The sequence below is a fragment of the Alligator sinensis genome, unplaced genomic scaffold, assembly GCF_000455745.1.
Source record: "Alligator sinensis unplaced genomic scaffold, ASM45574v1 scaffold65_1, whole genome shotgun sequence".
NCBI classification, from domain to species: domain Eukaryota; kingdom Metazoa; phylum Chordata; order Crocodylia; family Alligatoridae; genus Alligator; species Alligator sinensis.
This window is the reverse complement of record NW_005842037.1, coordinates 1,240,406-1,253,320: the sequence shown is the minus strand read 5'-3', so window position 1 is coordinate 1,253,320 and position 12,915 is coordinate 1,240,406. Positions and strand designations below refer to the sequence as shown.

General features: G+C 38.9%; 1 protein-coding gene across 15 annotated transcripts in view; it reads right to left on the bottom strand.

The window, feature by feature from the left end:
- The window catches only part of GRIP1 (glutamate receptor interacting protein 1), a 432,091-nt gene that overhangs the window by 66,886 nt on the left and 352,290 nt on the right, over positions 1-12,915 (bottom strand). For 9 of the 15 annotated variants that reach the window (XM_025202800.1, XM_025202799.1, XM_025202791.1 and 6 more), the window contains 4 exons: positions 7,445-7,592; positions 5,622-5,791; positions 2,780-2,935; positions 1,936-2,091 (listed from right to left, as the gene is read on the bottom strand). In XM_025202800.1, the coding sequence (XP_025058585.1) occupies positions 1,936-2,091; positions 2,780-2,935; positions 5,622-5,791; positions 7,445-7,592 (630 nt within the window). The remainder of the gene's footprint in view (positions 1-1,935; positions 2,092-2,779; positions 2,936-5,621; positions 5,792-7,444; positions 7,593-12,915) is intronic. The other 6 variants (XM_025202796.1, XM_025202798.1, XM_025202805.1 and 3 more) reach the window with 3 other exon arrangements.

The window sequence follows — 12,915 nt, the reverse complement described above, 5'->3', positions numbered from 1 at the left end:
GTGGGGGGGGGGGGGGGGGGGGGGGTAGATGGGTCAGCTAGGTGAGCTCCTGGGAAAGACTTTATTCTGATGAGGTTGGATGATTTTCTTTTCTGCATATTTATTCCAGAGTCTACATTTTTATAATGATTCTTGTAATTCTTTTGGTTTTAGATAGTCTTATAAACTCAAAAACGAAAAAAAATTAGATAATTAAACTTACTAACTTGAGGACTTGGGGGATGTGTAAGCACAAGGTGAATTATCTACCTGTCTACCTTATTTTTTAAAATTTTAGCCATGGCAAGAGCATCCAGGTAATTCTATCCTGACAGTTTTAAAACACAGGAATTTTGGGAGCTGTTCTATTATGACCTGTATCCCTGAGATACTTTTTATCAAAGGAAAAAAAAAAGCTAATTGTGTTCAAATAACTGACATGATGGGAAGAGATTAAAGAATCCTAGCCAGTGTGTGTCTTGCCTATTGGAAACATGCCCTCCCCTCCTCAGTTTTGTTTGTCATTGTCATTCCAGTGGGTTCACGTATGATGCCTTTTAAAATTCTGTGAATAGCAATAAGCAAAATCCTGGAATCAAGAGTTATCTATTGATTTTAAAAGCACTGAGTTGCATTCCAAGGGAGTCCCATGCTATTACTGATACGTGCATGTAGGTTTTCTGTGGTTCACCCAAGTGTAAAGCTATTTATTGGGCTAACTGGAAAAAAGGAATTTTGTTTTACAAAACAAATAATGATTTCAGCATTTGGCATTTCTTTTGATGGGATGAAATTAAGACCTTCTTAAATGACTGTCATGAAAAATGAGAGCGAAAAATCGAGTGTGTTCCCGACCCCACCCAGACTACTCAATAGCTCAGTATCAGAGACCCAGGTCTAAATCCTTGCAGGAGATTTCAGGGAAAACACTTGAACCAAAGTCTCCCATATTACAAGTAAGTGGCCTAAACACTAGGTCACATAGTCTCTTTCTCTGCCCTGGTGAATACTTAAAATTCCATATAAAGTGAAACAACCTCAGCAGAAAAAAAATGAGAACCCTTCACCCAGAACAAGTAATAGTTCAGGTGTTTGGACACCTGCCTGGGACATGGGAAACCCTTGTGTAAGTCTCCATTCCAAATCATGGAGAGCAGGGACTTAAATCTCTCTCACATATCTTTGGTGAAAGCTGTGATCTCCAAGCTAATGGCTAATCTGGTTTTGCACAATCTCTCTCTCCCCCTCAAGAAAAGAAATACATTCCTGAACCAGACATTGATAAAAAAAAAATAAAATAAAACCCATAATAAAAACTGTAGCTGTGAAGATCAAATAGGTGCATGACTTAATCAATGCAAACATCCAAGATAGTTTGGTGCTGTTAACTCTAAAGTAACTTTTACAGAAAATTATCTTCGTCAGAACTTCAATTTTGGAACTGTATTACTGCAATCTGATAAAACAGTCCTCACTATTATCTTCTACTTCCCACCATCCACCAAAACATGCATATATCTTTAAATGTATGTTCTATAGTTAGAATAGCTATGATGCTGGGGTAACAACAATGGAAAGCTGAATCTGCCAAGAGTCTATATTTGAATGTTTAACTATGAATTCTATTCCCAAGGGAAATTATATATATAATTATATTATTACATAGTATATATAGGTAACAATATATCCATTATTAATATAGCAATCTATACATGGTATATATACACCTATACAGTGGTTATTCAAGCTAGATGTATTCAACTCATGCTACTCTTGGGTATTCAACAACACTACGTACACTGTTGTCTCCTGTTTCCCAGGTCTAACACAGAAACCTTAATAATGGTCCTTCTCTGACTACTTCTCTTTACTATAGTTACTTTATGCCTGGGCTCTGATTTTGTTTCCCCAACCCCTATTTCTCACACATTTCAAATACATGCTGTTATCACCTACACGAGCTTTTGAAGTCCTTTTTTTTCATTCTCCGCCTCATCATTGTTCCGCGTGGGCTGGTGGAGTAGAGGCTGCGAGGTAGGGTCCCCATGTTCAGGGAACTCAGGCTGTATGCGCTCATGGAGGTAGGAGAGAAGGATGAAGACACCAAAGCTGCTGTAAGAAATGGAATACTTGGCACATCGTACTCTATCTCAGGGACTAGTGTAGTACATGCCTGTAACTCACTAATGAATCAGACAAGGTATATGGCACACAAAAATGATTTGTGTGTATTTAGTAACAAAAAACATCTTTCAAACTTAGTAAGTGACCCTAGATAAAATCACAACCAGAATTTCAATGCCCTGTAAGCTATGAAAGTACCTAGAGAGTAGCAGACACACTATAGATAGAAGCATAAAATTAAAGAGTTTCTCTCTTACTTTAAGCAAAGTACATAAAAAAAGTATTTTAGATACACAACCATGAAGCAATGTAAATCAATATGCCTGGACACATTGACTCCAGTCATGCCTTCTTGCTAGGTGATTTCTGATATCAATTTTGCAGGCCATTCTTTGTATTCAAAGCTAATGACCTAGTCATATTGCTGACAAATTGTGTACCTGGAAATGTTAAAGCTTTTCTCCATCTACAAAGGCTGTTGATTGCAGAGAAAAAAAAGAGGCCTGAGATGTCAGAAAGACCTTGGCAGGGCATGTTATGAAAAAAGTGACACCATAAAACTGAAAGATTTTAGTGCCTGAAATGAAAAAAGTTTGAGAGGGAGAGGAGGGAAAAAAGGAGGAGGAGGAGGAGGAAGGAAAGAAAAATGTCAGGAGGAAAAAGTGTGGAACATTACGAAGGCCTTTTTGAGGAGGAGTTTTCTGGCATTTCAAGGCTGGCATCCTGCAATGGTCAGGGTGGTAGGTGTTATAATGGTGATAGGTGAGGAGGCTGCTGTGGTTGCTGGCACAGGAATCCCACGCAAGTTGCCTGTTGCTCCTTTGAACCTTCACTGCCCGCATGAAGGGATGACAGGAAATCAGAAAACAAAAAGGACCAGAGAAGAGGGAGAGGTAACTGAATTGCATAAATAAAAAGCAACAAAAATGAAAGCACTTTGAAAGATAAATAAATAAATAAACATATAAATAAATAAGCAAACAAGCAAGCAGGCTTTGTCCCTTCACTGGCAGTCAGGGACGGAAACTTTTTGTCATCTCAGAAATAATACTTCTAATGGCTTTAAAAAAATATATAGAATAGTCTTTCTCATCTCCCTCTGACCGTACCAGCTTTGATTAAAACTTTTTTTAGAAAAATACTTAAGAAAACATTATCAAGATATATATGATCACTAATTAAAGCTTTGCAAGTCTCTACCCGCATTACTTGTACTCATATATATTAAAAAAGGGACCATAAATCACTGTTCCCACAATGAAGTGATTTACACGTCAGTCATCTCAATTTATTGGTTTGACATTTTCATTTTGCCAGCATCCATCACTGGCATTATATTGTCCTGGGGAATAAACTACTTCTCTCAGCCATCAGCAGAAAAATCCTATCTTAGGGTCTGATAATCAAATCACAGCAAAAATCCAATGTCACTATTTATTGTTGTGCAGTGAAATTCTCAGAGGAATTATTTCTTCCTAGATAAAAGTTAGGCCATGTTTGAGTTCTTCTCATAAGCACAAGTCTGGGATGCATCTTAATGAGGCAGGGTGGCCAACATTTGTATTGAAGGGGGATGTAAGGAGGATGTGTTGGCCAACAGGCCAAAAGCTCAGTGGAGCAGATTAAAGATACCTCATTTTTAGACTAGAGATGAGCTACTCTGTACAAAGTGGCCTGTACACTCTGAACAAGATGGAATACTGCAGGGTGGAACCTGTATTTCCTGCTGGCTGCACTGTTGTATTAACCAACCAGGGTAAGGATTTGGCTGTATTGTCAAACACTGTTACATTCAGCACATGAACTCTGCTATGGACAGAAAAAAAGTTATAATTTTTCTCTACTTTTTGTTACAGAATTGCTAATCTTATAACTGGCTAAATACATCAAAGCTTTTATGTCTAAGTAGGGGTTGCCCACATAGTGGGAAGTGCCATTACTCAAAGGGTAGATGAGGCAATGGAAAAGGAAAGGAACATATTTGACTTGGAAAATTAAATTTAAACGTGTTTTTCCAACAATATTGTAGAAGCCATGTGAGGTTCACTTGTACTGAAATTAGGACATTCAGTTCCAGAGTCAGGCTAGAACCATTTAGCTTCTCTTCACAGTACAATAGCCTGATGCCTGAACAGCTCACTGATCTACATCTAATAGAAGTAACCTCAAAGTGCTTTATGAAAAAAACAAATATAGCAAGGAGGATGACGTGACCAAGAAAATCACAGAAACACTCGTAACAACCTGAGTGAGGCAATATATTTTAATGCATCAAATTTAACACAAATCAAATTCAATTGATTCTTCTTTTGATGCTCTACCCAGACTGTGTGATTTCTGAGCTTTAACCATGGCATAAAAATTAACATCTGATAAGGATAATATGGGCAGTGGATTTTCCTTATATTAAGGCTGCTATGAGCCCTAATTAATTAAAAAGGCTGTTTCCAGCAAGAAGTTATCTGGCAGCCTTTGATTTCTCCCTCTCTCTCTGGTTGTACTGTGGGTAGGTATAATAATTCCTTATGAGGTTGAACGTTACCAGTAATATAAATTAAGTTTGCTTGGATTGCAGAAAGACAGCTTAGAGTCTATGAGACTTCTGTAAAAAATGTATAATATATGGCTTTGGTAAATTCATTAATAATTTGAGCTATTCCATCCTAGACTGTTTTACTGCTATACTAAAATTTATGGGGCAGCAGAAGACAAAGAAGTGAGTTTGGCTACCTTGTATGAAACTTCTTGTGTTTAATTTGGTCTCCTTGTAATGAATAAATGTTCTCCATTTTTTTTCGGGATCAGAAATTTATTTTCATTAGACGTGAAAAAGGAGGACTTTTCCTTAAACCCTGGCATAACATTTGTAATATGAAGAAGCAGTAAACTAGAAAATGGCAGAGACTTTGAGGAAACTGTACATGAACAAAAACTACTGTTGATAAGCATCTAAAATGAGTAGTGAAGTAACCTGATAAGTACCTTTGAGAAATATAGCAGGTAAGGATTGGTTTATCAATAAGGGAAATTCAATTTTTGTTTCCTTTTGTGCATTTTTGAGTACTTGGAAAAGAAGTGTCAAGAACTTATCTGAGCTCACAGAAAGTAGCTGAATCTATAGTCATTCATTCAGAACACCTTTCCAAGTGAATATGCTGCCAAAAACTGGTAATGGTAGGGTTTTTTTATTCACTAAATTTATAAATACCTAGCTTGATTTTTTTTTTCATCTGCCTACAAAAGTATAAACCCCAAATCTCTTTATGTTTGTAAATGAGAAGTATTTACCCCTCATCTTTAAGGCTCTTTGAGGGTAATCTGTGGTAAAATAAAACAAAACAAAACACAGCACGCAGTTTGCAGAAGAAATTTTCAGGAACACAATCTGGGCAACTGGAAAATAATAGTATGTAGTAATTGGTTTTACATTCATTTTCTAGGTACCTCAGCAATGGTAGATGACGTGAAAAGGATTAAGTAAGACTAGAGGCAGAACCCAGGACTACACATCCCCTTACCGTGTTCTGGCCCTTTTAGTGCCAGTCGAGTCTGATGGTGAGGAAGAATCTCAAGTTTGACATTATCTGTTGCATTAGCCAAGAACTGTGTTGCTTCTGCTAATGTACAGTACTCCATGCTGGTGCCATCGATGGACAGAATATGGTCTCCTACATGCAATGCACCACATCTGTGGAAATAGAGAAAAACTCAGCATGATGAAGTATGCTCCTTATTGGGAATATAAGTTTTCCAGCCTTCAAACTGCTCATGACAACTATGAGTTTTTTGCTTTTTTTAAGAGAAGAATTCTTATATCCATAGGAACTTTCACTGTTTAAACTTTAAGTCTATTAGTACAAATCTTAAATACAAGTCAGTAAATGCAGTATATGCCAAGACATCACTCACAGAACTGGAATGGGGTAGCTGACTATTAATATATGTGTGAATGGCAGCAGAATAAAATGACAAGAGCTTAAGGAGATTTAGCTAACTTGCTCATATTCCTCACACAAGCACCCAGTTCATCATTTTTTGAGTTATTCATATTCAAACATGTATTAGTACAAAAGCTGTAAATGAGGATGAAATTATGCAGTAGTCAAACAAATAATGAAACCAGGGCTAGCATGGTGACTCGAGGAGTGGGGTGAGGGGGCGGGGAGGTTAGGGGCTAGCTGCTAAGTCTTGCTGCACTCAAGAGACTGGCTACTGGATGAGTTGAGCAATGCAAACACAGCAGTCAGCATCCCGACGTACCAGTCAAGTGGACAGCTCCTTTAATTGGTTACCCCCTGTGGAATGGGAAAAAAACAGAGGGAGAAAATTAAAGCATCCTGCACCATTGAACTGGAGAGCGCCCCTGGATCAATGGCCGTCACTCTCAAACGGTCTGCTGTAGGGTAAAGCCCACAGTGGAGCTGTAGACTCACTGCTACAAGTGGGTGCCACCAACAGCACCATTGCTAGAGAGAAATTACAAGGAAGGATGACTGGAGACATGCAGGAGAAATCTGCTGCTGAAACATAGTCCTTAGGGATTTTTTTTTAAAGATCCAACAGCTCCCATATAGAGACTAGAGCCTCTAGGGGAAAACAGCTAACAATTTTTTCTCCAATGTAAATATAACCTTATCTGCATATGGTGGATTTTTTTCAAATGGAACTGAAAAGGTGATTTTCCCCATCTAATACTGCAAAATTACTTCATAATAAGGAAGCCAGTCCTTCTAATACCTCAGTGGTATTCTAAAATATTAATAGGAAAGAAATCCAGGTATGTGGAGTTCCATTTCACTGTGCCATGAGAATGAATGATGCATCCTAAAAGAACACTTCAAGGTTGCAAAGCCTCAAAATTTACTTACTTTGACAGCTGTTTCACACTGTGGGACTGACTTTAAGAATTCCAGCAAGATATTTATTTTTAATGTTAATCACAGCTGGAGGATTACATTTAAAACAGTCAAGCAAACCTCTACATTTTCTGCATGTCACAGCATATACAAACAGACTGAGACATGCCAGAGAACAGTATTTCATTTACGGCATGACCTATAGTGCATTGGGGTTGGGTTGTTTTTCTGTAATTAAGGGAGGTGGGAATGAGCAAAAGTAAATGGTGCCATGAAATCCCTAAAACAGGCAACTGTCTGCCAAGATGGGTTAATTTTAAGCTTTAATTGCCTTTAGAGCATCTTCCTTAGGCAAACTTATCTAAAATATCAAGGAAAGTTTTTTTTTTTAAAACAAACAATCAAAACAAAACAAATAAAAAAACAAAAATAAAGATAAACATGGATGCATGAACCTGTAATGCAGGCTGTCCTGTAGCACTCACCTGTCTGCGATACTTGCAGATTTGATTTTGTCAATGACAATGACCTGTTTGTTGCAGCACATCGAGGTAGTTAATGCAACCCCAAGAGCAGTGCCAGGAGTTTTGGCAACTTCAACTAGCAATGGTCCAGATGCTGTTGCTACTGAATCTGTTAAAATTAGACAAAAAAACCGCTTCAGTATTATACCAATTCATATTCTTTCCACATAAAATCTCCACAGATGCTATTATTTCTTTAGACAGCAAATGATTTCCAGAAGGAGCCATATGTAGCTTTATGGAATCAGTGGGTATGCCTATGTTTTGGATGTGGAATGAATTAAATTAAGTGTAGCTGTGTAAATTTGGTTGTTGTGGGTGTTTGGAAGTTTATGCTGGGCAAAACTATTGCTGAAAATGCGGCATACATGCAAGGTGCACATCTGAGGTGCACTAGCAATATGGCTCAATGAGCATGCAAAGTCAAAATTCAGCTGGGACACAGATTAGCTAGTTCTGAAGGACTAACGCTGAGAAAATTGTGAAATGCTCCTATATCTGAGTGAGAATAGCACATCTGTCTGAAGTGAATAGATTAAAAGTGCATAAATGTGAATGCTAGTTCCATTTTTTGTGAAGGGGAGGACCTTAATCAGCAGCTGAAGTAACAAAATAAAGACGGTAAAGGAAAATCGGATAGAGAGAGGAACTATCAGGGACCTTGCAGGGAGAGAGGATAGAAAGTACAGTTGTGGAGAAAAGGGAGAACAGAAAGGGAGTGTGACAACTAGAAATACTAAGATTAATGTATTCAAAGAAAAGAAATGCATAGGGAGCCACGCTGGGGTATACCTATAATAAATACCCTGTACATGACATAGGGGAAGAACTGTCCCACATTTCAAAGACAGTAACTCAACTCAAATAGCAGGCAGAAAGCACTAAACAAAGCAGAAAGAAAGATTGGCAAAGAGTTCTTATTCGTGACTCATTCTTATTGGTGTTGAATTGCTAATTAAGCCCAAGACAAAAGCTTGTTAGTCAGAACAAGGGGGAAAATAGGCTGCTTTCTAAGTATCAAAACAAAGCATGTGACCATAGGGTGAAAACTAAACTACTAGGGAATTCCTGCCAATCATTATTTATGAATCAGCAAATGAGGTAAGTGGCAGGAAATTTGATTATGTGAAGGTGCATTTCAAGGCTATAACAAGAACACTCGGAACTAGGACAGAGGGAATGGTCTTAACCTTGGTCTCACAACATCAAGTCAGTGAAGAAAGTAGAAAACTAGAACTAGAGTAAAATCAATGGAAGTTCCACTGTGCAGGAGGGAACATGGCCCATAGAGCAAGGGGAAGGCAAGTGAACCTTTAGATATGACTGCCTTTCACACAAGTAACTGGGACTGAAATGAGGGGCTCATTATGTGGGCTTTAAAATAGGTGTGGGAAAGGAGGCAATGGGATGTTCTATTTAATTTTAAATAATTTACAACATATTTCCAATGCACATAATATGACGGAAGGTGGAATTATGCCAGAGAAGAGGAAGAATGTGAAATGGAGTACAGTACTACTGTACCAAAGTATCAAAAGTGGGTAAAATGAACATGGATAACAAATAGAACCCAAAATATTAAGGTTGTAGACTAGTGCGCACACAGGTGTGGTGTGCCTTATAAGGAGAATATGCAGAGATTTAAGGTATATAGAAAAGAGAGGAAGCAAAGAGAAGTAAAAGGTGCTAGGTGGATAATTAGCATTACCTAATTATTCCTCAACAAGCCCCTGGGAAATGCTTCAGTATTATTCTGAACATAGACAGAGAACTGGGAAAGAAGAAAATTTTCAGATGCACTCACCAATTTTGGGTGCCTCAAGCTGCTGCCCAGGTGAGTCTTGGAGGGGGGAGGGGGAGAGGAGTGGATTTTGTACAGGTGCTGAATATCCAAAGCCACTACTGAAATCAGTGGAAATAAAGGACACTTAGCTTCTTTGCAAACCAGACCAAAAGGGCCCCAAGTTGAACTCCCCAAAAATTTAAGCACTGAAATGCAGTAGCATAATCAGGGAAGGATGGGGGAAAGGGGAAGCGAGGAAGACAAGTGGAGCAGTAGCCCTGACACTGGTTTTGGGGAGATGGCAGGGTACAAAAATAGTCACCACTGCACTTGGTGGCTGCCATGCCCCTGTCCAGGGCATAGAGCTGTCCTATTTTGCTTCCAAAAGCATACTTTTGAAAATTCTGTTTTGTGTGATTAGCTGAAAGTCAAAGAAAACATTCCCCATAGAAGTGGAACTGGAGTTTAGGCCCACTCCTGTGCTCATAGCACATTTTTTTCTTTGTTGCTTTTCTTCCCACTGATTTTTGGAGCTACAAAAATGCTTTTTGAGCATCAGTATCTCATAACACTATGTGCAGAACCAAGCAATTTTCATAAGAAGTATTGTTGTGAAAGGCTGCACCAAAAAAAGTGCTGCAAGTGATGAACTTTCACTGAGCACTGGGCCATCTAACAAGTTCTTTCCATAATGAATAGTTCCCTCTCAGCAGCAGAGGAGAGAACAAGACGTTAATAATATCTGATGAGACTGAGTCAGTTTTTCAAGATACAGCCCCAGTGCTTGCAAAGTTACTTGTTAAAGGCAAGATTAGCTTATGCCTTGGCATTATTTCCCAGATGTCTGTTAAGATGCATTGGGAAAGCAAACTAAGGCAGACAAGGTGAATAAATAAGATAACAACATTACAGAAAGCAGAAAAGACGAAATGGAGTGTGTCTAACTGAGAAAAATAAGCACAAGAAAGAGAAATCAGAAAGTGATAATCAAGTGCATATCCCCTGACAGAGAAGGATTAGTTTATCATACAGAAGTAAAGTAGGGATATGAAAAATGAATCATATAGATATAAATTATTCATGTGTAAAGATGTTCCAGTCATTAAGATATTTACACCATGACTGAAGCACTTACACACTATGTTGATTTATTGGCTATGTAATTACATAAGATACACTGATGAATGTTTGCATGAAAAACATTCTAGTTTTTTTTATTTGTTAATCAGTTTTCCCACTTTTGAGCAGTGCATCTCAATCAGTACACAAGGCTTGATTAAAACCTCCCAGAGGCAGTCAAATTACTTTCTGCATGCTAATAACAACCTTGCTTGGTTAATGTTTCTTCAGTTAAATAGCAGGCCACCTTTTCATTTGTCAACTTTAGGTCGCAAGCAAAAGGACTCTTGTTCTTGATATACTACTCCAATAAGAACAGGCAAACAGGCTTACATAAAATAAGCCTAGCTGCATGCGCTCCGCAGCTTTTGATGGCTGTATATGGAAGGGAGGGGGAGGCTGCTAGCAGCTCTGTCTTTTTTCAGTAATACAGTATAACCTCATGAATCTGGAGCAGCGGCCGCACCAGGAGCGGCAGCGTGAGGTGGTAGATGGCAGTGGCAGCTGCCGCATGCAAGCTTCCCCTTCCGCTGCTCTGGGACTGGCCACTGCTACTCCTCAACCTAGTGTAGTTTTAAAAAGTTCTGGATTTTGAAGAATTCCAGATATTTGATATCCGGATTGATGAGGTTATACTGTAATTTAATTTAAAGGATAGGCGCAGCATCCACTGAAACATACACAATACTCTTTTGTCTGAAACTTGGATACCTCATTGTATTTTTATTGTTAGTATGTTTAGTGTAGTAAATAGATACCACAGTGTCTCCCAGAAAGTGCAGTCTTCCTATTGCCTGGTGGCACCCACAAGTTCCATATCCCATTCACTTTAAAGATGAATGCTTGCTCTGGCTTTTCAGCTGTTGTCATAGCGCATGGTTCTTTAACAAAAACCAATAAAAATGCTTTGAGCTATAAAAGATCCTAATTCCTAACGTGTGATCAGAGCAAAATTAACTGAGTTTTTTTAACCAATCCCTCAAACTTTGTGATTCTGCCTCTACAGACTCGTAATCCTTAAATCAACAGCTCAAAAGATCAAAAAAGATCACATCATGCTATAATCCAGTGCTACACAGAACCAGTTCTTAGAGAGCAATGCATTCCTTCCCCCGAATACCCCTGTCTTCTCCCATACTGAGCATTCCTCTCTTCAACCAGTTGACAAGCCACGCTACTTGTGTGTGCAGCTATCATGCAACACCTCCCATAGGAAAGAGTTTCATTCTTCTGTCTATCCAGGTCCTCTTGCTCCTACTACTCCTTTAGCAAAATGGCATTCCCTAAGCTGCTGAAACCAAGGCTCAGTGTTTGCCTCTTGCTTAATATGTCTAATTCTAAGGGGGGGGACCCCCTAAAACAATGTATTAAATTATATCAGTTGTGAGCTTCATTAGTCAACATATGCTATTAAAGCAGCAATGCCGTCTGCAAGTTTCAAGAAACCCTGTGAGGAAAAGCAGCTGGCATTTACATAAACATAATCATGATTTTCAGCACCACCGTCCACATTAAAGACTGGATGTGCACTTCAAAAAGCAAAACAACAAAAAAACCACAGCTGCTGCACTTAAATCTGAGTGGAAGCATAAAGGAGCTAGTAATGAAAGAGGATAGGCAATGAGAAGAGGGGAAATTCCTCTTACTTCACTTTAGGCTCAGTTATGTGGAGACATTTACTGTGGCTAATTCACTGCCACCAGCATCCCGCTACCAACCCACTGACCAAAAGACCACTTTCCTTACAAAAGTTTTCCTAGGGAGGGAGAATATTTCCTAGCTTGTTTCACTGTACTATTTGCAGATTAGAATCCAGTGGAAATGTATTACTTTTGATCTACAAAAGATACACTCGTTTGCCTTTCCCATCCTCTTTCAGAATGAAATTTGAGACACTGTGCAGTGAAGGGCAGCCTGGGAGAAAAAAAATATCTTCTCTTTTTGTGATTCTCCTCCTTCTGCTGCCTTCACCTATATGCTGCAGGGACCCCTGCCAGAAGTCATTCACCCACAGCAGGACACACAGATGTAGTGCAGGCTCAAGGATACGATACAGGTTTCTTCAGAGCCTGCCAAGACTGTGGAATGAACTCCAAATAAACTTCATGAACTAAGACCCAGCACAAACTAAGAATCACCATAATCACACCAACTTCTGCTCTAAGTTCAGAGCATATTTTTGATCTTACCTTCTTTAACAAATATATAGGGGTGTGTGTGTGTGAATGCATGTGCGTGAGTGCACATGCGCGTGTGTACATGCATGCATGTGTAATTATGCAAAAATCAAAATCCAAACCCAAACTTTCTGCTGCACACACACACTTCTCCCCATGAGTAGAAGATAAGAGAACAAACACATGGCAAATGTTAGTTACATTGCTTGGCTTGCTGCTGGGAAGGCTCTCAGATACAGGCAACCCTCGCTTAACGCGGTTTCGCTTACCGCAGTTTCATTATAACGTTCATTTAAAATACCTACCTAGTTTCACTCAGAGCTGAGTGTGTTTCACTATAACACTCAGTGGGG